Source organism: Perca fluviatilis, chromosome 16, assembly GCF_010015445.1.
Source record: "Perca fluviatilis chromosome 16, GENO_Pfluv_1.0, whole genome shotgun sequence".
Classification (NCBI taxonomy): Eukaryota; Metazoa; Chordata; class Actinopteri; order Perciformes; family Percidae; genus Perca; species Perca fluviatilis.
Genome location: NC_053127.1, coordinates 28,518,353 through 28,544,599, shown reverse-complemented (window position 1 = coordinate 28,544,599; position 26,247 = coordinate 28,518,353). Strand labels below are relative to the sequence as shown.

The window sequence follows — 26,247 nt, the reverse complement described above, 5'->3', positions numbered from 1 at the left end:
TGTGTGTGTGTGTGTGTGTGTGTGTTTGTGTGTGTGTGTGTATATCTAACTGGAAACAAAGTGAAGGAACAGGGATGAATATTGTGTATATGCAGTATAAGTGTTAAGAAGAGAGGAATACGGTGGGGAAAGGAGACAAAAAATAATTAATTTGGCGCTAAGAAAGAGGAACAATTTAGTTAACCAGAAGTTCACACAAATGTTTAACAGAGACCAAATTAGTGTTTCAATTAAATTGGGGAAGAAATTAGACACACTACTGTCTGTGTAATAAACATTTTAAAGCTCATTATGGCTTATGATATTTTTTGTGTGGAATAATTTGTATTCATACATGTAATCCAACAGCCCTTTCAAGATGACCTTGAACTAAACAATAATAGTTGCTCCTTATTTTCCTGGAGGCCTGCAGTACACCGCGGGACCCCGGTCTATCCTAGAACGTTAAGCTCAGAGCCCTTGAAGAGGGATCTTGGTTATTGATGTTATAAGATGCACCTAAACTCTGCACGTTTACAGCCCTCTCCTCGGGAATGTCTTGTTTTTCAGTGTGGTGCCACTTATTGCACTAATAATCATTATCAATTGTTCATTCATTTACCTGTTTGTATTGTTTCCAGACAGGCTGGACCAGTTGGTCAACATGAGAAGACAGGTCTCCTAACAATACATCTCGTCTGTGCAGTGAACACTTCGGAAGTCATCACACCATCATCTGATGAATGCCTTACACAAACACCTTTTGTTTAACAAGTATTATCACGCTACATTTAAGCACTTGTCTATTTGTGTCTAAGTTACGTTTTGACATCTGTGTGTGCCGGTTTAACGTTACTAACTGTGGCTAACTTGGCTCCCATTAGCTGGGCTAGTTAACATGCTAATAATGCTAACGTATAACATAAATTAAAATAAAATAATATTTCACTCACCGAAAGAATTGGACTCTAACACGGCTGGGAGGTCAAGCCATGTATCTATTGGCTGCAGCGCTTGAATGTGGGTGTGGCCATGCCCACTCAAACCCACCAATAGAAACTCTTATCTAAGCCATTTTTAACTCGCAAAACTTTTTGACTCAAAACTTTTTGACTTGCAAGCAAAACATGTTGATTCAAAAGCAACACTTTTTGATTCAAAACTTTTTGACTCTCAAGCAAAACTTTTTCACTCACAAGCAAAAGTATAAGTATTAACATTAAAACACACATGACATATACGTTGTGGTTACATCATGGGTGTTGCAAGAAAATATTTTGTATTTATTTGTCAAATTTGAATAACTGTACACATGTGAATATACCTGTAATTTCTCTAGTTAACAATTACTTCCTGGGAATTGACGTGTGATATTATATGGGGAATTGATATGGTGGAAAGTCAGTTTCTATTCCATTTTGACTTAAAATGAACTGTCTTCTCACTGGACTTCCTGTGGCGGCAAACATCTTCCGAAACAGCAGTATTCAGCCTTGGTCCTGAGGACTCGGAGGCTGTTTCTCAATACCAGGACAGCCAAGAATGGACTTGTTCATGCCAAGTCTCTTTGAGAGAACAGTCTGGCATGATTGCAAGGACAGAGAACACAGCTGTCAGAGTTTGAGACATTCTGCTTGGCTACTATTGTGCAGTTCTAAATGTCCAACTCGTTTCACCAGTGACAGGACCACCGTCACTGTATCAATGTATATATCATTGTATTCATTATATTTTCCTGATTTGCTGTATATGAGCAAAATAAAACTGCAGTCAAAATTTGAGTTCTTGAATGTTATGTTTATGTTATGCATGTTTGTTATTGATAAGAAATCAGAAAAATCAAACCTACAAAACAGAACAGAAACTCAAGCTTCCTTCCTTCCACATGCAGATATAGTTCATCTTAAGCATTCACTGTACCACATGTTTAATATTAAAACATGATTTATAAAATCATGCCAACAACCATTATTTTAATAGCTTTGAATTCTATGCACTAAAAAAGGTATATATAAAGGTTTCCCACATCACAGTAAATTCACAGACTGTACACAGCTGTCTAACTCCTCACTATCTTAGGTGAATTTCAGTGCACATGACTTAATTTTCAAACTAAAAACACACTGACAAAGCTATTAGTTTAAGCTGCTCACCTCTCTTCTCTTGAGCACAAAGCTGGACTATATATTGAAGAATTTGGTGATGTGTGAACACATACATTTAAAAATACATATTAGTAATTACAGGTCATCTGCAGGAACACTTTCTTCGCTGACTCTACTACAAACCACACATTATAAGCCATGTTTTCCTCTTTTACATTACATGTCATTTAGCTGACGCATTTATCCAAAGCGACTTCCAATTAAGTGCTTTCAACCCTGAAGGTGCAAACTCCAGACAACAAGTAGTAAGTGCAAGTACATTAGCTTTAATTAAGCAAAACTACAAAGAGCTATATGAAAGTGCAGCTTCAAGAAAAAAATAAAAATAAATAAATATATATATATATATACTATTTTTTTTAATGTTTAACCGAGTAGTTGGTATAGTCGGAAGAAATGTGTTTTTAGCCTTCGGCGAAGATGCGTAGGCTTTCAGCCATCCTGATGTCAATATGGAGCTCATTCCACCATTTAGGAGCCAGGAAAGCAAACAGTCGGGATTTTGTTGATTGATTAGTTGTCCCTCGCTGTGAGGGGGCAGCAAGCAGGTTGGCTGATGCAGAGCGGAGTGGGTGGGTTGAGGTATAGGGTTTGACCATGTCCTGGATATATGCTGGGGCTGATCCCTTTGTGGCCCTGTATACAAGTACTAGTGTCTTGAAGCGGATGCGGGAAACAACTGGTAACCAGTGAAGAGAGCGGCGGAGCGGTGTAGTGTGAGAGAACTTGGGGAGGTTGAAGACAAGTCGAGCTGCTGCGTTCTGAATGAGCTGCAGGGGCCGGATGGCTCATGCAGGCAGGCCAATCAGGAGGGAGTTGCAGTAGTTTAGACGTGAGATGACTAGAGCCTGAACCAGAACCTGAGCCGCCTTCTGCGTTAGAAGGGGACGTATCCTTCTGATGTTATGCAGCATGTGTCTAGCACGTTGTTCTGAGTGAAGAAGGGGGGGGGTGTTGGGGGTGAAGGAGAGTTGGTCGTCAAGTGTCACACCCAGGTTTCTAGCAGTCTGGGTGGGGACTACCACGGAGTTGTCAATTGTTATAGTCAGGTCTTGGGTAGGAGAACCCTTCCCTGGAAGGAAAAGGAGCTCAGTCTTGTCGAGGTTGAGTTTCAGATGGTGTGTGGACATCCTAGAAGAAATGTCAGTCAGACAGGCCGAGATACGTGCTGCTACTTGAGTTTCACACTCCGGAAGGGGGGAGAATTACTTGGGTGTCATCTGCGTAGCTATGATGAGAAAAGCCGTGCGAGTGAATGACAGACCCGAGAGAGTTGGTGTACAGGGGGAAGAGGAGGGGACCCAGGACTGATCCCTGAGGAACCCCAGTTTTGAGTGGGCAAGGTTCTGAGGTAGATCCTCTCCAAGTTACCCGGTAGGTTCGGTCTGTGAGGTAAGATATGAGCAAAGAGAGTGCAGAGCCTGAGACACCCAGATCCTGGAGTGTCGAAATGAGGATCTGGTGGTTCACTGTGTCAAAGGCAGCAGAAAGGTCCAGAAGGATGACGACTGAAGAGAGAGAGGTTGCTCTAGCGATGTGAAGCTGCTCAGTGACAGCAAGGAGGGCAGTTTCTGTTGAGTGGCCAGCCTTGAAGCCAGCCTGGTGGGGATCAAGAAGGTTGTTCAGGTGGAGATAGGTTGAGAGTTGATTATAAATGGCATGCTCAAGAGTTTTGGATAGAAATGGAAGAAGGGAGACGGGTCTGTAATTATTTACCTCAGACGAGTCGAGTGTTGTTTTTTTGTTTTTTTAAAGATTATTTTTTGGGGGCTTCTCCCCTTTATTAGAAAGTGGATATATATGAAAGGGGGAGAGAGATGGGGGAATGACACGCAGCAAAGGGCAGCAGGTCGGATTCGAACTCTGTGCCGCTGCAGGACTCTTACTGGGTGAGCTAGAATCCGCCCAAGTGTAGGTTTTTTGAGTAGCGGTGTCACTCTTGCCTCTTTGAGGGTGTCAGGGAAACAGCCAGTTGACAAGGAGATGTTAATTAGATGAGTGAGGAAAGGAAGAAGGTCAGGAGCAATATACTGGAGAAGGTGAGAAGGGATAGGATCAAGGGGGCAGGTGGCTGGGCGGGCGGAGGTAATCAAAGTAAGAATTTGATTTGGAGATAGAGGGGTGAAAGAGGAAAGAGTTTTGGATGTGATGGATGGTGAGATGATTTCAGGAAGTGTGGTGGAGAATGAAGAGTGTATGTCATCTATGTTTTTTACAAAGTAGGTGACAAAGTGGGTTGGTAGGAGGGAGGAGGTGGACTGGGGGAATCTAGGAGGTTAGAGAAGATGGAAAAAAGGTTTTTGGGTTTGGAGAAAGAGGATTCAATTTTGGTTTCATAAAAAGAGCTTTTTGCTGCAGAAATAGAGGCAGCAAAGGAAGAAAGAAGAGACTGATAGGTAAGCAGATCATCTGGGTGTTTAGATTTCTGCCATATCCTTTCCGCTGCCCATACAGTTGATCTTTCAGCACGCACTGAGTCAGATAAATAAATAAATAGCCTGGCTTACAAAGTTGCTATCTCTGTAAGCTTTAAATGAGTAAGTCTTATTTTATCTGAATGGTCTAATTGGCTAGATTAACCTAATCTTTATGCAACTGTCCTCAGGGCTGCTTTTAGAACTCAGCTCAAACTGTTGCGTGCAGTAGGCTATACCTGCAGACACTGGTCTAGTCTGGGTGCTGAGGGCTTGAAAACCACTTTAATGGGGTCCTTGTGCAAGGCACTTTGTCCCCTTTAGCTCCGGGGCGCTGATGCGCAGCTGAGTTTTTACTGTTTAAAATATCTATATGCAAAAAGATTTGTTTTCGTCAAATTGTATCAATCTTTATTCACAGACAAGGATTTACACAAGGACATCTTTTGAGTCTACAATAACAAACAAGCCAGGGAGGTCAAAGGGTTACCAAAAAGAAAAGATACCCAAAACAAAAGCAAAAAAGAAAGAAAATACTTTATTTCGTAAAGCTTACAGAGGTCATATGATTTAACAGCATTTTTGTTTGCACATTTAGATATGGAAACAGATGTACTGCTTAATATTGGCAAAACTGGCAGCCAGCTCCAGAAAGTGTGGCTTCTGTTTTACGCAAAAAGAAAAGAAAAAAAGAATGTCCCTATAAAGAGCAATACAATGACGACACATGACAGCAACAAGTTAACAACCTGCACTATAACAAACATGAGGACCGACAGAGCTGCATGCATCCTGTTTTAAAGCTAGACGTTTGAAGTGGTCGCATGATGAGGCAGCGGAGCGGAAAGCCTCCGCTCAGGTAGGCGCAGCCAATGGGAGCGCAGGAGGGAGTGCTCAGCAGCGGAGAGGCGGTCCGCCCCGGCACACTCTCAGCACACCTTCAGACGGAGATGAAGTAGCAGCAGCAGCAGCAGCAGTCGATCCACAGAGCAACAGCAGCGGATCCGGAGGTTTCCTTCAGGGGGGACAGGTGACAGAGCGGACCGACCGTGCGACCGACACTCAGCCGCCTCAGCGTGCATCGGTGGAAATTACTGCTGTTTCACTCATACCCCCCCCACCCCCTCCCGAGCAGAACACCCTCCGATTGCCACAATAGATGTTACTCAACTACATGCATTTCGATCTGATCCTGTAAGCCCAGTCCGCCAAGATGGAAAATGCGCACACTAAATCTGCGACTGAAGTTTTAGACAACTTCGGTGTGAACGAAAACACTGGGCTGACTCTGGAGCAAGTCAAAGTCAATGTGGAGAGATATGGACCGAACGGTGAGTAGTTATATATATATTTTTTCCTCTTGATTTTGAGTCCATAGCTGGTGCGTATTACAGCCTACATCGTTTGGTTTGCCAGGAAATCCAACTGCTGCAGTTATACGCCAGGCTGTTGCAAGTCGTGCGCGTAAAAAAAAAACAATCCTATTCCCTCTGGCGCACAGTCAGTGGAAATGTAAGTGGCACATTCATTGATGCGCATGCTTGTAATTGAAACCATTCATTGCATAGCACACCAGTTAAAGTTGACACATAGAGACACATCTGGACAGGGGAGACATCAATGCAAATACACTCATTTATTCCAAATCAAGCCTAATTAAGCCTACATTTTTATTCAGCTCGTATCCTAAGGTCGCCTCATGTCAGCTCTCGGTAAAACTAAGTAAACGGCATATACAGTAGTTTGTCCTCGTACACAAACCTGCAGGACCCCCCCCCCCGCCCCCATTGACCAATGACCACACGCTAATGTGACATCCCTGGCTGACATGCAAGGACCAGGAAGTGCAGAGCAGGCTCAGGCTACTGGAGTGGAGTAGGATGAGGTGGTGGACATAATGAAACAGAAAATCTTGTACAACCCGTTTTCACTTTCAACAGTTGTTCTCCACATGGTGTATACTTTCCAGTTGCAATTACAAGATAACAGAGTGAAGTGGATATGTAAAGCCATTTCAAATTTCCGAGTGATAAAGATCATAAAGTAATAACCTATACTGCCCAAATAGTATCCTTTTGCAAGCAAAGTTACTGTTTTATCAGTTGGAAATATAGCTTCTCTTGAGCAGTGTGGGTCACGCAACAGCTCTCCCCCCCCCCCCCTCCCCCTGAAGTCCCGATCATCTTTTACACTGGTGTTTTGCTGAGTGTTGTCGTGTAGAGCTCGAACCTGACATCGCCACACCTTTGCCCCTCCTGGCCTGTCATTTGCATGTGTGGCCAGGCTGTGGAGCAGAGCGGCACATTGTGCCAGTCAAACAGTAGCCCTTTTGTTGCAACCAGCCACTCTACCCTGCAGGGGCCTGTGATGACTTCATGGAAAAAAAGCAACGTCTTGCCACAGATAACATCTCTCGCTTTTAGCTGTGAACTTCCTGCCTTGTGCGAGCGCATTACAAATGCATGCTGGAGGGAGGGAATACCTTTTTTACAGGGCTGACTCTATAGGGGTTATCCACTCTATCTTGCTTATGCACGAGCCAAAAAATAGGGAAGAAACTGCATTAAATTGGCTTGGGTTTGTTTACTATTTTAGAACATGTCATTGCAGAGTGATGTACGGCTGTGCAACAGCTCCTTCCCCCTCTGCTCACAAACCGCAGACCTTGTAGCTGACTGCAAGGACTCTGTGTGAGCCTTGGTGTTTTGTTCCAGGGAGGGTCCGCTCAAAGCTGTTTACGGGTGGTATGCGCTTACCTTCACTACCACTGACACGTGCATGCACAATTTTTCACTCTGAGGCATAGTATGCAGGATCTCATTGTCAGCAGAATCGTTAACCTAAATCAACACGTCCACAAACGGGCTGTACACACTCAGTGTACGTCTCAGTTTGGACACGGTGAGGCAAATACTAAGAGGTGAGATTAACATCATCTGGTGTGATTTCATCGCACTGCTCCAAGTGTCCGTAGGAAACGGCGATGACATGCGGGGAGGACGTCATAACACGTTTGGCTCGTACAATGCAATCCTCCGTGGGACTGCAGAGATTCAACACACTGGGATGGATGAGGGAGTTAAACCTCACTTCTCACCAAAGAAGTGTCTGTTAGCTGTTAGCTGTTTCCCTCAAGCCCACAATTAAAACATGATGAGCGTGTCTTGCCTCATTGCTTCTATAGATAACTTGGAAGTGGAAAATGTGGTGAGGTCAGATGTTTTGGCCTGGTTCTTTGCTTTTTTTCATATCTTACTATACATGGCATTATCAATTCAAACTCCGAGCTAAGCTGTCTCATTCATTTGTCTTTAATGGCAGCTTGGCTCAAGTTCTTGCACTGTTGTTCATAAGAAAAAGCGATTATTGATTTGACCTTGTTCTTTATGGTGTGTGTATATATAGATTATTCCTCTCGCATTATGATTCTTTTTGGCACACTGTATAAGTAAAGACAGGTGAGCGGCTTCCTGGCTTTATGTCGGCACTTTCCTGTGCTGAGTCTGTGATAGTAAAACCTCTCTGAGCAGTGTCAGAGTTTCTGATCCCTTTCTGAGATGTTGGAAAATTAGCGTAGCTGCCACTTCTGGACAGTCATTACTACAAAGCTTACACTTACAGTGCTGCAGAAAGGAGGCAGCTGACCTTTTATTCACACCTTTCATTTATGGTCCACAAGCAGACAACTTTACACACACACACACACACACACACACACACACACACACACACACACTTCAATTTACAAGACAGTTTATCACTTTGATTGTGAAATTGTTGGCTCTGATGTAGTAGAGGAAGTCAGGCCTTTCTCTCTCTCTCTCTCTCTCTCTCTCTCTCTCTCTCTCTCTCTCTCTCTCTCTCTCTCTCTCTCTCTCTCTCTCTTACACCCACACTCACACACTCTCTGTGTGTGTGGGTGCACCAAGAATGTTTGTGCTGTCACAGCTTGCGGTGTTTGATCATTGTGTCCTGTGCACTCAAAACCCCAATTTCAAAGGCGCAGTCCGTTCATTTTCAGAAAGGGCATATTGGCCTCATGAGCAATCAGGGTTTTGGAGGGGGGGTTGACCCCAGCAGCATTTATCAAGGGCTTCGACGCGCAGGTGAGGCCGGGAGTGTCCAAGGAAGATGGTTCTTCTCACAGCGGCCTAGGTTCTCACAGCGGTTAGTTCATTGATTCGTCTTCTTTCTTAACATACAGTCTACATTGCTTCATAATCTCACATAGACACTGTCAAAGCTTCTTCACACTTTAAAATAAGAAAGTATAGTTTAATTAAGATATTTTTAATTGAGAGGCATTATTAATCAAAGCACGTTTAATAATATATAATAAATCACTTTTAGCTTTATAGAGCCTTCAACAGTCTAGGATGTAACAATGTCCTTTGACACTCCCTTAATTCCCACTCCAGGAGGCGAGTACAATTGCACAACATATTCAGGTTAAACAGCCTAGCAGTGCACGTCTTCGTCATGATTAAGTGTCCAATGTTCGATACGTATACGTTTGCTCTCAGACGGATTATGATACAAAAGCTTTCAGCAATATCAAAGACGATCTGACCAACATCCACTGGTGGCGGTAAAGACAAACCTATGTTTCCGCCTCTTTATCTGTTGGTTAGTGCACTCTGCACGCAAGCTCCTCTGAGCTTCTGTTTATCTCATACACATGAAGTCATTTTAATTACACGTTTGATTCGATTATTAGACATGTGAGCTTGTTTTCCAAAAGTGGAAATGCAATAACCCCCTGACACCAATAAAAATGTGTTCTGCTGTCACTGAAGCAAACCCAAGGTTGTCTGAGGTTGCAGCCTCGTACTTATTAGGTGATACCATCATTGGGAATTTATGCAGCGTACCTGCACTTTCCTCACTCTGGCTTCTGTCACAAATAATAATTCCTCTAGTGGGATCTCACTCAGTGTTGTTTCTCTTCCTGTTCTGCAACTCGACATGAAAGCAGCCTGACTTACTCTCTACTGCGTTTGAAATATGAGAGATCTTGTGGCGTTTCCTGCTCCTCCTCCTCCTCCTCCTCCTCCTCCTCCACGCAACACACACAAGTTGCACATTGCAGCATGCTCCTCAATCAGCGGCTGTCGGCCTCCACTTTACTGTCCCTTCTTGTTCAGAAAATTGTCCAGTTGAGACAGTTAAATTGTGGTTACAGTGTTGGAGCTGTGTGGGCTGAAAACCGGAGAGTTGAAGTTGTAGAAAAGTCATTTGAAGTCCTTGGGGTGTTGAGTCACTTCCTTGTTCCAGTGGGCTCTGTGTGTGCCTGCCCAGCCGCCTTCAAAGGAGCTGTGATCCTGTTCTAGCTTGTCACTTGTCTTGCCTCCTTCCCTCCCACCTCTGCATCTGTCAGTCACCATCATGCGCTGATGGTAAGATGATGTTGAGTCACCGGCTTCTAGCGAGCTGCCACTGCCTTCTGCTGAGGAGAGGTGTACTCAAAGGCAGAGATCTTTAACAGGGGGTCCTCAGAATAAAACACTATTGCAGCCAATCGGCAACAGACGGCGACAGTTGATGGTGGGGGGGGGGGAGGCAGCATGTGGCTGGCTGGACAGTATTTATCTGTCCGTGAATCTGGTGGCCGGAGCTTCTGAAGCGGGGGCGTTGTATTTGCTGGCAGCTGAGTTCAAATATCAACAATCTTTGCCCAGCATCGCTTCCTGCACCTTTAACATGAGTCCAATGTAGTATTAGCAAATATAAATCAGCCTATTTTTGAAAAAACAAACCAACATGATAGGCTCACTGGCCTATAGGTAAGGTAGTCACTAAGGTAGCCATCCACAAATATAGTTCATCTTAAAGTGATGGTTCGGAGTAATTTCCCCCTAGGGTCCTTTGCACCATGACCTCGAGCCAAACACCCCCCAGAAGCTTTTTTCCTAGGGTGAAATTACTCCGAACCATCTCTTTAAGCATTCACTCGGCCACATGACACGATAAATAAAGTCATGCCAACAATTATTTCAATAGCTTAGAATTCTATGCTCTGTCTCTCTTTCAGTTAAGGGGTCCTTGGTAGAGCTGTAACAATTCCAAATTTTGCTGTACAGTTGATTGTCTCAGAAATAATTGCAATTAGCAATATAATTGTCTCTTTCAGACACATTTTTTAAAATATTTATTTATTACTGTTTCAAACAGTCATTTTAGTTGCCACCAACTAACAAAAGGCATAGCTTTGTCTCAACAGTCTGAGCAAATAACCCATATACAATTACAATTTGCATATCCAAACAGAATCAACATTAACTATCAATAGCCATACCCCTTATGACCTTAGCTAATGTAAGCAATTAATTACGGTTAAACAAAGAAACCGTGATTATGTAAATATATTGCGATTAGACAATTATGTAATAATTGTCACAGGCCTAGTTCTGGGGTTAAAAAACGTTGTAGACCCCACATTGGAAACAAGCCTTTGGGCTTTATTGTGTTTTTATCCTTTTGAACACCTCTTGTTGATGTTCAATAATGTTTTCAATCAATCAGTAACTCAATCAAAGTCTGTCTTTAAGGAGTGGGCTGTGTGTACACTGAGCATATCTTGTACAGTGTGTGTCGGACCTCAGGGCATACCATGAAGTCATCTAAAAGCATTCCGAGAGATCTGAGCTGTGTGTACAGTATGACGAGCTGCATGTAAAGTAAATTGTGTCTGGAAAAGTAGGATGGAGCTGATGTATAAACCTGTTCCACTTCACTGGGACTGGTTTGGCCAACAGTCAACAAGTTCCAATGAACCACAGTGTCAAAACAAAAAAGGTCGAGACATGAAGAGACATGAACATTATTATTTTCTTTTTTTTTTCATATTTGTTTTTTTAGCCACATTATTTTAATTGTAATTGTATATTTAATTGTACTATTTGTGCACCATGATACCATCCCATCCCATAATTTACATCTGATAACACATCATTTTAAATTGTGAAAATGAAATAATAATTAAAGGCAATATTATTTATATAATTTACATCTGATAACACATCATTTATGATAGAATTAGTGAAATTCACTTTTTAGGCCAACATGGCAAACATATCAAACTTTCTTAGGATTTGTTAAGAATTTGTGTCAACAAATTCCATAAAATCAAAAGTAAAGTTTGTATTTCACGCTTCTCTAAACTCAGCCCCAAGCGCCCATTTGTTTGTTCCTACTGAAGATGTAAAGCTTTCAAAACAGGTCAAAAATATATACTTTAAATAATAATTTCATTAAACAACTGGGCACTGTGGTTTTTAGCACATGTTACTCCAGCAGGAGTAAACAGTGCATTTATCGGGGACTATTTTCAGCTGCGGATTTGGTGCTTTAGTGAACATTTACAGTTGCAGGATAGTGTATGTGGCGGTGACTTAAAATAAACGTCGTAATAATGGAACACATCACCCAGGGCAACAGTGTGGCTCACTGATGTGTTTTTAATAGTTTTTTGGAGCTCTATGGCACAGAGGGATAAGATATATATCCGGCTTTAGCTACACAAACAATGCTTGTTGCTTGGATCAATTCAAGGTTTTGGTCTTTTCGTAGAAAATATAGAATATATTTACATCAGACGTATCCTTTAATATCATTTTGGCACATCAAAGAGGAATTTTAATCCTGTATGGGCATGCTAAAAGTGTAGGTTTTGAAAGTCACACAATTTGTGCATCTAGTGTTAGTGGGTGTATGTGTTATGTTTTTTTTTTAACCATTTCAAAAATAATTCCACAGTTTGAAATTTTCAGTAGATGGATGGCCTCTATTGCTGCAGGGAGTTGTACTGTACCAGACATTTGATTGGATAGAAGTGTCGCTCTGGTTTCTAAACCTAGAATAAACTCTATAAATAGCATGATGTTAACACAGATATTTCAGTCTGCCTTTTGGGGGATTGTTGACTATTTTTCTCAGCATTCAGCTTCTCCAATTGGCTACTGGGTGGTTGCGTGCCATCCTCCTTGCTAGCCTGTTGGGATGTTTACAAAATGGTTCTTTGTGCAGCTGTGACCTTAAAGAGGAAGCTTGGAGCCCTGACGAGATATGAGCTCTGTGCTAATCACCTCATGCATGTCCTACTCAGTTGACAGGCCCTTTTCCTTTTCCTCTGTAACTCGCCAGCACAACTCATCATACTGTGACTGCTCAAATGTGGAACAAGACGCTTAATTTGGGGTTCTTCAGAGGGTTTAGTTAAACCTGAATCTAACGTGCAACAAGAGTGTGCAGTTAGAGACCAGATGTCGGCAGTAAATGCATAAACACAGATGTCCTATCTTTGGTAATCTCAGAGGTTACACTCTGTCACGACTCGGATCATCTGCGGCCTCCAATGTTTGTGGCAAATAAAATTACCCCAATCAGATTCACTGAAATATGTTGAAATTTCGAGATGAAGTAGTTAACAGGCTTTTCAGTAAGATACGCACATTACTCCCATGCACAGGCCTTAGATTCTCTCACAGGGCGAACGTGAGAGTGATGCTGCAGTTGAATGTGCTTTCCTGTGCAACATCACGAGCAAAAATCCAGTCTCTTTTTTTCCCTGACCACAGCTTGATGACATCAGAGACAGCCCAGCCAATGGGCAGCCGCAGCAGCCATTGAGCTACTTCTCATTTCTTTTCCTTTCTTAATTGGCAAGAAAAGATAAAATCTCCACTTTGAAACTAATTCTCCTTTTCTGACATGACAGTCTTTCAGAGATGAGCCTCACAAAGCAGATCTCACTGCATCTCTGACAGTTGATGTTGTTTCCTCATGTGTCCCCAGCATGGAGAGAGAATTACTGGTTGAAATAATTGTATTGTATCATTCCTCTCCACTTGTGTATTTTCCCCCGTCCATGTTTATGTAATTATTTGCTTATCACTGAAATTAAACCATTATTTCCTGTCTTTGTCAGGAGTATGCAACACTATATCAAAGTCAAAGTCTTCTCAGCTTGGGCGTCTGGATATTTCAGCAGGTTTGAAATGTTTGACTAATGTAACTGCAGCTTGAGGCCCATCCTGTTGCAGTTAATGAAAAAATCTACTGGGGTTTAAAACAATATTTCATCTTTGCCCATTCAGAAAAAAGAAGTTCACTTGGTATTACAAAATGAGTATTCTCGCTTCACCAGACCCTCCTACAAAGTGCGCTGAAAGGAGGGTCTGGCTAGTCCACACAGCATTCTGGGATTGGAGGAAAACGTGCTCTGGTTTATCGGCATTTCTTTAAACCAATCACACGACATGGGCGGCGCTAAGCTCCGCACAGAGCCGCTGCAAAATAGTCGTGTGAAAGAAAACTCAGATTGGACAGATAGTCTAGCTAGCTGTCTGGATTTACCCTGCAGAGATCTGAGGAGCAGTTAACCATAGTCCTCAGAAATCCACCGCAGTTTAGAATAACAACACAAAGAAAGAGGAAGGAAACGGGAAAGACATGCATCCGGCGGAATTTCCTGTGGCACCGGAGCAATCCCGGAAGTGGAACGTGAAGAATATAGACTACAAAATTAGTAGCAAAAGAACTCAACATTGTAGACAAGGCAGCTTTATTTTAGAGCACATTTAAGACACGGAGGCAATTGTTTTACATAGGCAAAGGAAATAATTAGAATCACATTTAAAAACAATAAGCAATAAAATGCACAATCAAATCAATTAAGATATAATAAAATTAGATCTTATAAAAAAAAATATGAAATGAAACTAAATACAAATGGAATAGACCAGAAATACAGATACAGTGCAATAGTTGTGAAGTAGCTCCAAATGCAACAAAGAAAATATATAATATAATATATATAGTCAATCAAAGGCACAACAATACTGTAGGGATATTTTCAAAATATTTCATTGAGCGCCTCAATTTTTCCTTCTAATAACTAATAGCTAGTTATAAACTGTCCTGTGCTTTTAATTAAATATACATTCCTTACACACAACTTAAAAACTGCCTCTAAAAACCTTTTAAAAACAATTACTTTTAGCCATTTAAAAAGCTATTAACAGCTCCTCAGAAGTGCTGTCAGAGCAGTTGTAGTAGTTCAAAGTCCTTGTAACTTGTTTTCACCATGTGGCTCCAGGGATGGCAATGTCGCTTAGTCGAGCAGTTTAGTGCAGACTGAAACATATACAGTAAAACTATTGGATGAATCGCTATGAAATGTTGTATTCATGGTCCACAGAGGATGAATGACTTTGGTGATTCCGACTCCTCTTTTAGCGCCACCAAGTGATCATTTTTACTTATCCTGTGAAATATCTTAACATATAGGATGGATTGGCACAACATTTTGCACAGACATGCATGGCCCCCAGAGGAAACAGTAGCCTACTGACTTTGCCGTCATGAGGTTAACATTTTGTTTTTTTGTTTTTAGTGAAATATCTACGGATTATAAGAGATAATGGAATTACATGACATTTTATCCAAACCGACTAATAACCAGGACATTCAACCATTTGGGTACACCCCCAAAAAGCACAAGAAAGTACATCAACTTCATCAACTATGCTGATCTAGGCCTACTTTAAGGACTCCATAGGATAAGAATAGCTTGGGGCATTAACATGGGGGTCTATGGGGATTGACTCGAGGAACTGCAGTCCAGCCCTGGAGCTGCAGCTTTAATAACACACATGACAAACATCATTTTCAACATCTTACTGATATATTACTAAAGAAACACTTAAATAACCTTAATGATATTAACTTCAACACGTTTGTACCAGTAAAATATCGTAAAACACTTTTTCCATCTATCAAATGTTATTCCGTGTTGCTTAGTTTGGCATTTCTTTCGTATGAACATCCAAAAGCGTGACAAAAGTTGCACACAGGTCTTTTTCTACGAGTCTTTAAGGTCAGAACGGGTCAGATGTCCGTCCCACGACGGCAGCGGCAAAGCTATAAACTCTTAGTCTTGTTTAGTTTGATCCTTGTGTTTGACTGCAGCAGCTTTAATCCAGTATGAGAGCTTCCCTATAAAGACTTCAGAGAAGCTGCGTGTCATTATGCTGCAGAGGAGTGATTAGTGACTTAGTGCCACTTCCTCCTCTGCTCCCGTTCTGATCCCCAGGGTGGCTGTTCACAGGTCGGCAGGCCTCCACAAGATAACTGCTGACATTCACCCACTTGACATGGCTGCGTATCACTTCCTCAGGGGAAGGAAGGAAAGGGAAGCCCTCCATTGACATTTATGTTAATGGAGGAAACATTGACTCTGTCAGACTGCAGACGTCTCTTCTGCAGTTACCTGTGATGCCTCCTGTGTAGCAGGGATAATACGGTTAGGGAGGAGAATGGGGTACATTTATAATTCACATTTGATATGGTTAATGCATTTGCACAAGCTTTTCCGGTGGGAGAATACATTAGGAGAGTGAGCGGATATAGGAACCTATAGTAGACTGTATGTCATTAGGGCTTACCATCATGACATTTATAGGCCCGTTTTACACTCTAGTGGTTAGTGGATGGAGCGGGATCTTGGAGCTGGGGCTCACTTAGAGCTGGGCAATGTGGAAAAAAAACAAATGTCATTATATTTTTGACCAAATACCTCAATATGGATATTGTTGCGGCAATATTGTGGACAATGTGTGCTTTCACAAAATATTTACATGATGACATTTGTGATAACTGATCATCAGTAATGTGGATACACAATGTCTTAGTGGGTAAAGTCAAACAATAGACCAGCTAGAGCAGTCTGGTAAGTTCAGAAAATGACATCACTTGTAATGCAGCCTTTTAAAACCAGGAAAAGACGGCGCTTGTGTCGTATCACAATATTATAATATCCAAAATGTAAGACGATATCTGGCCTGTTGTATCAATATCGATATATTGCCCAGCCCTAGGCTGACTTACTGAAGCAGCACAAGTCTTATTACTGCACCCACTCTACCTACGCCTCCCTGCTTTCACTCAACCCGCTGGCTGCTAGCTGTTTATCTGGTGGCGTGTCTGCTTGCCTGCATGCTACCACTCATGCTACCTGCGTATTAGCAGCCTGCAGAGGCTAGAAAGGAGCCTGTTCCCATCAGAATGTGTGTGGTTTCTTCATTCCTGCAGTCGGAGCGTGCTGTATCAAGGCCCTGTTGATTGCGTAACCGTTATTCTCGGTAAATGTTTGACAGACATTATTTGGTGAAACGCTTGTTTTCAATGAGCCAAGTCGCCATGGTAACTGCTGCAAACTTTCTCATGTTTGTAGTTTACACACATAGGGGGCCTGAGCTCTGGCTTGTTAACACTGCTGACCCACAACTTAGATGTGATGTTTGCTTGGGGGTCCTAATAATCTGGCCCCGTAACTTGTTAATGCACTTGGTCAGACTAGAAGGAGAAGCGTACAATCACCTTCTCGAAAGGCTCAGATCAGTTTTCGCGTAGATAGATACATGGCCAGTTTCTCTCGCATATCGTTTTCTGACGCTGAAAAGGATGCAGGCCAGTTTCTCCCTTTTAAAAAATAACAAAAAAAAAAAAAAAAAATTTTTAAAAAAAAAAAAAAAGAAAAAAAAAAAAAAAGAGAAAAAGAAAAAAAAAACACACAACAGAGAGAGAGAGAGAGAGAGAGAGAAGAGAATCCACAAAAACACAAAAAAAAAAAAAACACAAAAAAAAAAAAAAAAAAAAAAAAAAAAAAAAAAAAAGAAAAAAAAAAAAAAAAAAAAAAGAGAGATGAAGTCAGTATTCAGGAATGTGCCTGGGCAAGCCTCGGGTTGACACAGCCCAGATGACTGTGAGGGAATCCTTGGCAGAGGGAAGCCGGGGAACCCCGTTCAACACATCCAGCCCTCTCTCTCTCTCTCTCTCCCTCTCTCCCTTTTCGTCCTTTCAATCAGTCCATCTTTGTCTCCAGCACTCCAGTTGCAGCCAGTCTGTCTGCCATAAAAACATTATACAACCAGGAAGGCACAGTAATGGGGAAACAGGCTTATGTCAGACTGGTGGAGCATGGAAAACAGCAATCCCACTCCTCCACATTTCTGCTGTTGCTGCTGCTGGCAGAGTGCAGCCAAAAGTCCCCCGTGAGTTCAAGCGTGTCCAACCTGAACTCTGAAAAGCCTCCAGACAGCAAGTTTGAAAAACTTGTTACAATGACTCATCAGCCATTATTACACAGGCTGAGGTCATTCACAGAGCCGAGAGACAACCTCCGCACGAGGATCAGTCTTCCCAAGCAGGTTGTTCTCCAACAGACTATGCAGGTTTGACTGGAGACAGGAGTTCTGGGCTTTAATGACTATTCATGAACTTCTCTGTTTTTCAATAGCTTGTTTGTACTGCAGCAATCCGTTTCGATCTCCCTGGTTTTATTTCAAGCCCTATTAGGAAAGTTATTCCACCTGAAATTATCAAACAACTTTTTTGTCTCCTTGGGCAAAGTTCCCAGATTGCTTTCGGCGTCTTCTTACTACCGAAAAAGCTCATTTTGAAGCAGTGGAACCATTCCAGAAGTCATGATGTGAAATCATTTCTCTTTCCGCCAGTGACATGTGTAATGTGAGGGGCTGCAAGGCTGTTTTTTTTGGTAAGGAGGCTTCAGGCTCAAGTCATGGCCCTTCCTCTTACCAGCCCCTTCTCTCCATGAAAGTACTCAAATACTCGTGTTGCACGGTCTGTTCGAAACATGCACAGAAACACGAGCTTCCCACTGTTGAAAGGAAATAAGTCACTTCTCCGGAAAGAAATGATGACAAAACAAAGGCTTTGATGGCAGAAAAAATGCACAAAATCGAGCTTTTTGAAATGTATCGACCTGATGTACGTAATCATCAGTCATCAAGTTCTTCAGGTGTGATTGATGTTGTTTGTTACATGGGGCCTGTTTGGTCGTAGCTTCGCGTTGGACTTGATGAGGATCGCAGTGACTAAGCACGCCTGTGTCATTGGTGACACTGATCAACAGTACTTTTCAATTGGAATGTTTTTGTTTTTTTGTAGAATATGACTGATGTGTTTTCTACATCAGTGACTCATACGTGTGGTGGGTGTCAAATCAGATGAGATGCTCAGCTTGTCTCCAAAATGCCCCCCAAAAATACAGCTTTTCTTTTCAAATGACAGATGAAAAATGACAGGGATGATGGGAAAGAAAAGAGCCAAGCGTTTTTTTATTCTTGGGTTTGTTTTTGTGGGAGCTTACACACATACTGTACATACATACACATACTAACGCAACAAAAAAGGGGGGTTTAGCACTGATCGCTGTGACTGAGAAATAAACTCCAACAATTTGACTGCACACTGAGGCTGCAGCATGAGTGTCAATGACATCACCACACTTCAGATTAAGGAAAAGTGTTGCCTGGACAATCTAAGAAAGGTTAGCTTAATTCTGAAAGCCATTTCAGATAGGGCTCCAACTATTGATTATTTTCAATGTTAATTTTAATGCCTCTGCGCTGGCGGATGTTTTCGGGTTGTCTATACGTCCGTCCCATTCTTGTGATTGCAATATCTCAGGAACCTCTTAAGGGCATTTCTTCAAATTTGGAATAAATGTCAACTTGGATTCAAGGATGAACGGTGACCTCACAAAACACGTTTTTAGTCATAAGTTAAGAATTCCTAGGCTAATTATGACATTTCACACACATTTCTAGTAGTATAAAATGACAAAGCGATGACATTTGATATCCAAAAGGTCAAAGGTCAACTGAACTGTGACATCTTTATGTTCTGCAAAAACACATGTCTGGTCATTAGTTAACGCCATAACTCAGGAACAGAAGGGGAGACATTTGGTCGGTTACTGAATTAGTGACACTAATCTTGATACTGTGGTGATGGTAAAGATCTTCTGTGCTGCCGGGTTGAAGGGTCTGAAGCATCCACGTTTCGCTAAAAAAATACACTAAATACCATTTATTTACTACATATGTTATATAACGTCTGGACAGACATACAATGTGAACTGTAACAAATACACTGGTTGGTGGAGGCATGCAACCGCAAGTGTTAATTGGAAGTACATGATGGGCATTTCTTTCAACTACTTTATTGACCAAACAATGAGAAAATAATGGGTAAATCAATAATGAAAATAATTAGCTGTAAAAGCTTACAAGAGTAAGGGTGGACATGCATAGAAAATAGCATTTGTATTACAAAGAAATATGATCGGACATCGTTTTGACCACTGAGACTTTCATTTTTCGAGAGGACGCATCCTCTTCAACCAAGATATATCAAGTCCCATCTTATAGGTGATTTGAAACCATTCATGGGCTGACAGACCATCAGGAGTTTCAGTTAACCTTTACAAGAGCAGAAGATGAGCAATCACACTGCTATCAAAGGCCTTATAAGTCAATTTTATTTAGTCTAATCACAAACTGCCCTTAAGGCTTTATGAATCTGTTTGTTATTACAGTATCTGAGTTGAAAATATGTCCTGAGAGTCATGATGCAGCTGAGTTGGTACTGTAGGCCTGATGCTACACGACAGCTACTGAGGATGACATTTCAAACATCCTAAATTGAGAATCCATAAGAAATCGTTTGTCTCAATTGCATATCCTAGGCTTGGATTGGTATTTCAAGTCCGTGATGATAATAATACAACAGCAGATTATAATCCAACAGTTCTGCATCGAGCATTTTCTCATCGTAACCAAGCAGAATGATTCTGCAGGGCGATCTGAACGTGTGCATGCATCTCAAAGTCAGGCTGAGTTAATCAAATGTATTAACTGTTCTTTGTCTTTCTCCTCCACCCCCACCCCCTCCACTTTCTCCGGCCCGGCCAATTTGATTCCTTTACAACCGGCTTGGTTTGACATCCAGAGCTCCCAGCTGAAGAAGGTAAATATTGATTTTTCCAGTGCACTGTGATCCTCCTCTCTTTACTACCTGATAAAGTGTCTTGAGCCAGGATCTTTTCTTTTCTGTCGACCAACTGCTTAACTTTGGGAGTGTACTCTAATGCAGCTTTCCACCAATGCGCGCGCACACACACACACACACACACACACACACACACACACACACACACACACACACACACACACACACACACACACACACACACACACACACACACAACTTCTCTGTAAATACAGGGATTATCTTCTTCAGCGTCAGTACTAAGAAGCTAATGTCAATACATCTTACAGATATTTTCCACCCTTTAGTATAAGGGTGCACTTGGAGTCCTTACAGTGGTAGCCTCAAACATGTAATTGTGAGTGTGATGCAAAAAAGTGTGCAATATGTATTTGTCTATGCATATTTCAGGCAAGTCCCTGTGGGAACTGGTGTTGGAGCAGTTTGAAGAAATCATGGTCAGGATCCTGCTGCTAGCTGCCTGTGTCTCCTTTGTAAGTACGACCCAGCTAATTAAAATGCCAGTGGCCTTTATCTTATTTGTTCTTGATCTTGATTCTCTAGTGTCCCCCTATTGGGTTTGAGACCCAAATTGGCCACCTAATAGACTAGCTCCATTAGCTTTGGGCAGCTTTATTCCTCTGTTAGAACACTCCTCAACATGGTTTGTGTTCCATTTTCATGTGGAAACCTGTGTATGACAGGCTTTTCCACCCAGTGTTGATATGGTTTCAGTGAGGGAAACAGACCGAGCTCTCCCGCTGAACTGGAAACAAAACTATCTATCAAAAGGCTCTCTGCTGCAGCGCGTCAAACTGTGACCCTGCTTGCAGTCCGAGAGTGGTGAAAGTCGGAGACGGATGGAGTGGGGGAATCCTGACTGCATAATAACTGTTTTTCCATCTATTACAGCACGTCCCCGGTGTCTCGGGACGGGACAGGATGGAATTGCTTATTGCTATTTCTGAAAGTAGGAAAGTTGCTCTAAAAATGTGTATGACACAATATATCTTCTCTTACTGTTAGCGAGAGGCTCGGAGAGCAGGCGTGGGCTGTAACTGCAGGACTTTGTAGTGTGGGCTCATTTTTCCTCATGTAAATCAGGCCTTTCTTTCTTTAAAAAGGTTGTTTATAGTGGAACAGGGCCCCTGTTCCATTGCCGCAGAGACCCCAATGCTTTACAATGTCATCGTTGCCTGGAGTGCTTTCAGCTAAGTAACTAAAATGAGGTTCTTTGTAACCAGATCTGACTCAAAATCACAAATATATTACACTACAGAGCAGGTTTTCTTAGTCACACACATTTCCAATGCTTGCCTCTTGATATTCCTATAGTGCTCTTTAACTTTTCAACTTTTTTATTTGCTCACTGTCATGCAACCACTGTGATCAGGGAGTGGCTGAAGTAGAGTGAACTAGAGTTATAGTTAAACCTTAGCCTAGGGCTCATTTTGCTGTTATTTTGAATATATTCAAATTGAGTTGATTCGATTCTCCTGCCTCCTTTGCATGACACACAAGTGAAGCTTATTAGCAGACAAAACAGGTCAGGTTAGGCTACACTATCAAATATATTCTGTATATATGACAACAAATTTACAGCAATGGGGAATTTACAAACAATTCAGGGAGCTATATCATTAACTATGCCTCAATTTATCAAGCCATTTCAAAATTTCCTCTCATAATTGATCTTTTTACATTTTGTTGAGGGTACCAGCTGGTTAGCCATATCCCTGGTCTGGGTTTAATAGAGCAGAGCCCCACAGAAAGCCACACGATCCATGCACTTCCTCCCTTTGAGTCTTTTGTATTTGGTTTTCCATGTCCCTCTATGACGTTGAGTTAGTGTTGGGGGGTCAAGAGAGTATAGGAAAGGACATTAAAAGGTCAAGTAACAATTGGATTTCAAGCCTCCTTTGACCTTAAGCGTGTTTTTTTTTTTCTAACCAATGAATACATTTAGTTTTTCTATTTTGCTGTGCGATATTCCAAAACTCTGGAAAATGTTTTGCTATAATTGGCCATCTGTTGGCATGAGTCTCAGCGTGCTGTTATGCATGTGTGGTATGAAGAGTGCAGGTTTTAAAGCTGTAAGGAGAGATTTATTTTGGTAATGAAGCTTTAATTTTCAAAACCCAACATTAAATCGATTTAATTAATGTTGTTTCAGATTGTTGCGAGCAGTTAAATTCCCACCAGATACCCTCAAGGAGTTCTAAGACCCAAGAGAAATCCTACCTCTCTCCCCATTTGAACTCCTATTCAGTGTGAAAGTAGCAGTTAGGTATTCAAAGCCCTCTCTGATTGTGTGTGAAGGGTCTTTTGCTGAGAGGACTGCCATTGTTGCCCTCAAATCTCCGCTCAGTCAGAGGGGAGATTTACCGTCCCAAATGATGGGGAATGATGAGCTATCGACCGGGCTCAGGCCGGCCTTGACGTACACTCTGCTGCTCAATACCCTGGGGAGAATATACTCTTTTATCATTTGATAAGCACCATCAGATCATGGAAAAGTAGACCCACTTCATCTCTCCATCTCTCTCTCGGGCTGCTTTAGTTGTGGACTCGTTTTAGTTTCAATATTCGCCATTGACAGAATAACAAAAACCAAACAATAGGCATGAAGTCATTTCTGTGTTGCAGTGATGCTTTTTCTGTTATGATCTCCTAAACATGTACTTTGTTGCCTATTACAACAGTTAATATAGAGTATCTGCCATGTCTGACACCTTTGCAAAACCCATTAGAATTCAGCTGCCATCACACTATATCTGGCTATAGAGACATTGGTAAAGTATAGTAACATACAGTAAGAGTGATTACATGGTATATTTGCCGTCTCTGCGGAGAGGTTATTGGAGCCAGCCCATTAACATTAATTTAAAGTTTTATTGTACGCTTACTATGTATGATAGTTTGACTTGACACCTAGCTCTGAGGCATGACTTTTAGTCAGCTGTAGTATATATTATTATTTTATTACATTAACAAGGAATCAAATGACTACCAATAACTGAAACGGGTCGCTCTCACTGCTCTTTTTAATCGCAGAAAGCAGCTGTTTTCATCAGAAAAATCTCTTAAAGCTGCCCAGCACTTAACAACAATGGACAGGTAAAGTTAGAGACTACCTAGTGGACATGGGGGAGCATTTAGCAGCTAAAGAGACAGATATTTAAGATAACAGAGCTACAAAAGGAGATTTGTACTTGCCTTCATCACACAGCCAGAAACATGACTCCAAATGAATGCAAATGTTGGTCTATGTCAGCTGGATGTGTGCATAGGCAACATTTCATATCAACTTAAATGAGAAGATTCTAGACGACGCGGTACACAGTAGAGCTGCAAAGATGAATGGATTAATCGATTAGTTGTCAACTATTGAATTAATCACCAACAATTTTGATAATCGATTAATCGGTTTGAGTCATTTAAAAAAAAAAAGAGTAAAAAGTATCTGATTCCATTTTCTTGATCGACATTTTTTTAAACCGTTTTCTGACATTTTACAAACCAAACAACTAATCGATTAATCGAGAAAATAATCGACAAAGAAAATAATTGTTAGTTGCAGCCGTAGTACACGGTATCTAAACATCTCCTCTCAGATCTCAAGACAGAGATGTTAAATACATGGTAAGGTCGAAGATCTAAGATCTAAGACCTAATTATTTTAAAGCAGGGATATTTGACTTAAAATGAATTCAATTCCTGTGAAACCTTCCAAATTCTTGTCTGGGTCATGCAGGAATGCAGGTAAAAACGTTTTAGTTTCCTGTTTACAGCAAATTTCAGTTTCACTATTTTAGTTGTTGACGGTCTTGTCCTTCAACCACTCAAGCCTTTATGTTCTGGTACACAGTCATCAGAAATGACACAGAAAGAAGTAGAGCTCACAAAATCCTTATGTGCATTTGGGTGTGATTTTCCTACCATCCAAGAGCTTTGGTGTACCGGATCTCAAACTGTGCAACAAAATTAGGCTCCTGCAAAACTGGGCTTCATCAGAATGGCAGTGTTTAAAATAATCTCAGTCTATCCACTGATTTTATTTCCCCAGTGATCTAGTTTCCTGCAGGATTTAATTTATTTTTATTGCCCTTTTTCATTTTAGCCATTGCCTTGCTGCTCTGCTACCTACCTTTTTTATTGGAGAATTTATTCTGAATATTTTTAAATCATACCCTTCTGTTTTAATTCAGTTTGATCATTTTTAGTAGTATGAGTGAACTTGTCTACTGAGTGTATAGAGAAATGAGTATGAGACTAATTAGAACCGCATCATTCAATTGTATTTCTTTTAAATGCCCAAAGCAACTTTTTGTGTGTTTCCTGCTGGATGTGAGAAATGTTAGCTTTTCTTGTGTTGTGACTGTGCTCTGCAGCATCTTGCTCTTGCAGTCATCTGGTCTGAAATATTTGCAGCCTCCAACAGTATTAAATGCAGCCTGGACCTTCTGGCCATTTCCCAGCCTTTCTCCTTCGAGTGCCAGGATTGTGAATGGAGCAGGCCATGAGTGATTCTCTCCTGATTATCACCTGATCTGATTCATAACCAGGAAATTCAGTACTTATGCAGGTGCCAGGGGTACGCAGGAAGATCGTAGCGCAGCTACACGTATTTAAAAAAAAAAAAAAAAAAGTAGAAATTAAGAAAATCTACATGTTGAGTCAGCTTAAACACCTGAACGCAAGCTGTTGCAATGACGAGTGCCTAAAAAAAAAGACATGGCCTATAGCCCTGTTGTTTTCCCTGCCATTTTGTATAATTGTGTAGTTTGTATTAACATGCTTTGGCAACATCGTATTGTTTATGCCAACAAAGCCACTTTAATTGAAATTGAAAATTGACATTAAACATCCGGTTTAAAATCAATTCACATGAGCACATTTGGAACATGATGGGTGGTGTCGATGATCGGGCTGTGGGGTGCATCATTTGGGAACCTCTGCTAAAGGTAACATAGACTCACTGGAACAGAGCTGCTTCTCCTCTGTCCAAAAAACATTTCCAGTTTGGTTTTCCTGCCACAACATTTAAGCATTTCTTCTCCCAAATATGTTTCAGTGCAAGCAAGCCCTCCCTGAAAATGTATATAATGGAGGCAGCATGGGACTTGAGTTGCAATATAAAATGTCTGCTAATGTTTTCATGTGTACTTACTGTATGTGCCTCTAGGTGTTGGCTCTGTTTGAGGAAGGAGAGGACACAACCACCGCCTTTGTTGAGCCTTTTGTTATTCTTCTCATCCTCATCGCCAACGCTGTTATCGGGGTCTGGCAGGTGAGATACACTCTTCATCCTGTGTCTCTGTGTAAAGCGTATATGCACACAAGAGTAACGTTTCTCTCTGCAGGGTGGCCACATGGTTACAAAGGCTAACAATGGCTAACAAGGCAATAAAGTCCAAACATTTCTATCCTGTACAGCAGCTGTTGCAGGACGCACGGATTTACCTTTGGCGTCTCTTTATCCGTGCGCTCTATTCAAACTGACATCATGTGCTAACATCTGTAATAGGATGAGGCTGTCGACACCGGAGCAGTCGAGTCCGTACGTCAAGTCAAAACATAAAACAAACCAGGGTGCTGATTAGGGTTGGGCATCGAGAACCGATTCCTAATCGGAATCGTTTCAAAAATTACGATTTCCATCGGAATCGTTTCTTTATTGGAATCGTTTGGAATTGTTTGGAGGATTTGGTTTGAAATCTGATCATAGGTTCCAAATTTAATATGCGCAAGTTTTGGCTCTAGTGTGGCTTTATTTTGCATTGTAAAAGCTGTAAAACTGCAACCCACCTATGAATCAAAATCAAACTTTCCTCTTA

General features: G+C 41.5%; 1 protein-coding gene across 1 annotated transcript in view; it reads left to right on the top strand.

Moving 5' to 3' along the window:
• The first annotated feature begins 5,471 nt into the window (after positions 1-5,471).
• The window catches only part of atp2a3 (ATPase sarcoplasmic/endoplasmic reticulum Ca2+ transporting 3), a 63,216-nt gene continuing 42,440 nt past the window's right edge, over positions 5,472-26,247 (top strand). The window contains exons 1-4 of the mRNA XM_039777281.1: positions 5,472-5,889; positions 20,372-20,389; positions 20,822-20,904; positions 25,596-25,700. Coding sequence (XP_039633215.1) covers positions 5,772-5,889; positions 20,372-20,389; positions 20,822-20,904; positions 25,596-25,700 — 324 coding nt within the window. The 5' untranslated portion in view covers positions 5,472-5,771. The remainder of the gene's footprint in view (positions 5,890-20,371; positions 20,390-20,821; positions 20,905-25,595; positions 25,701-26,247) is intronic.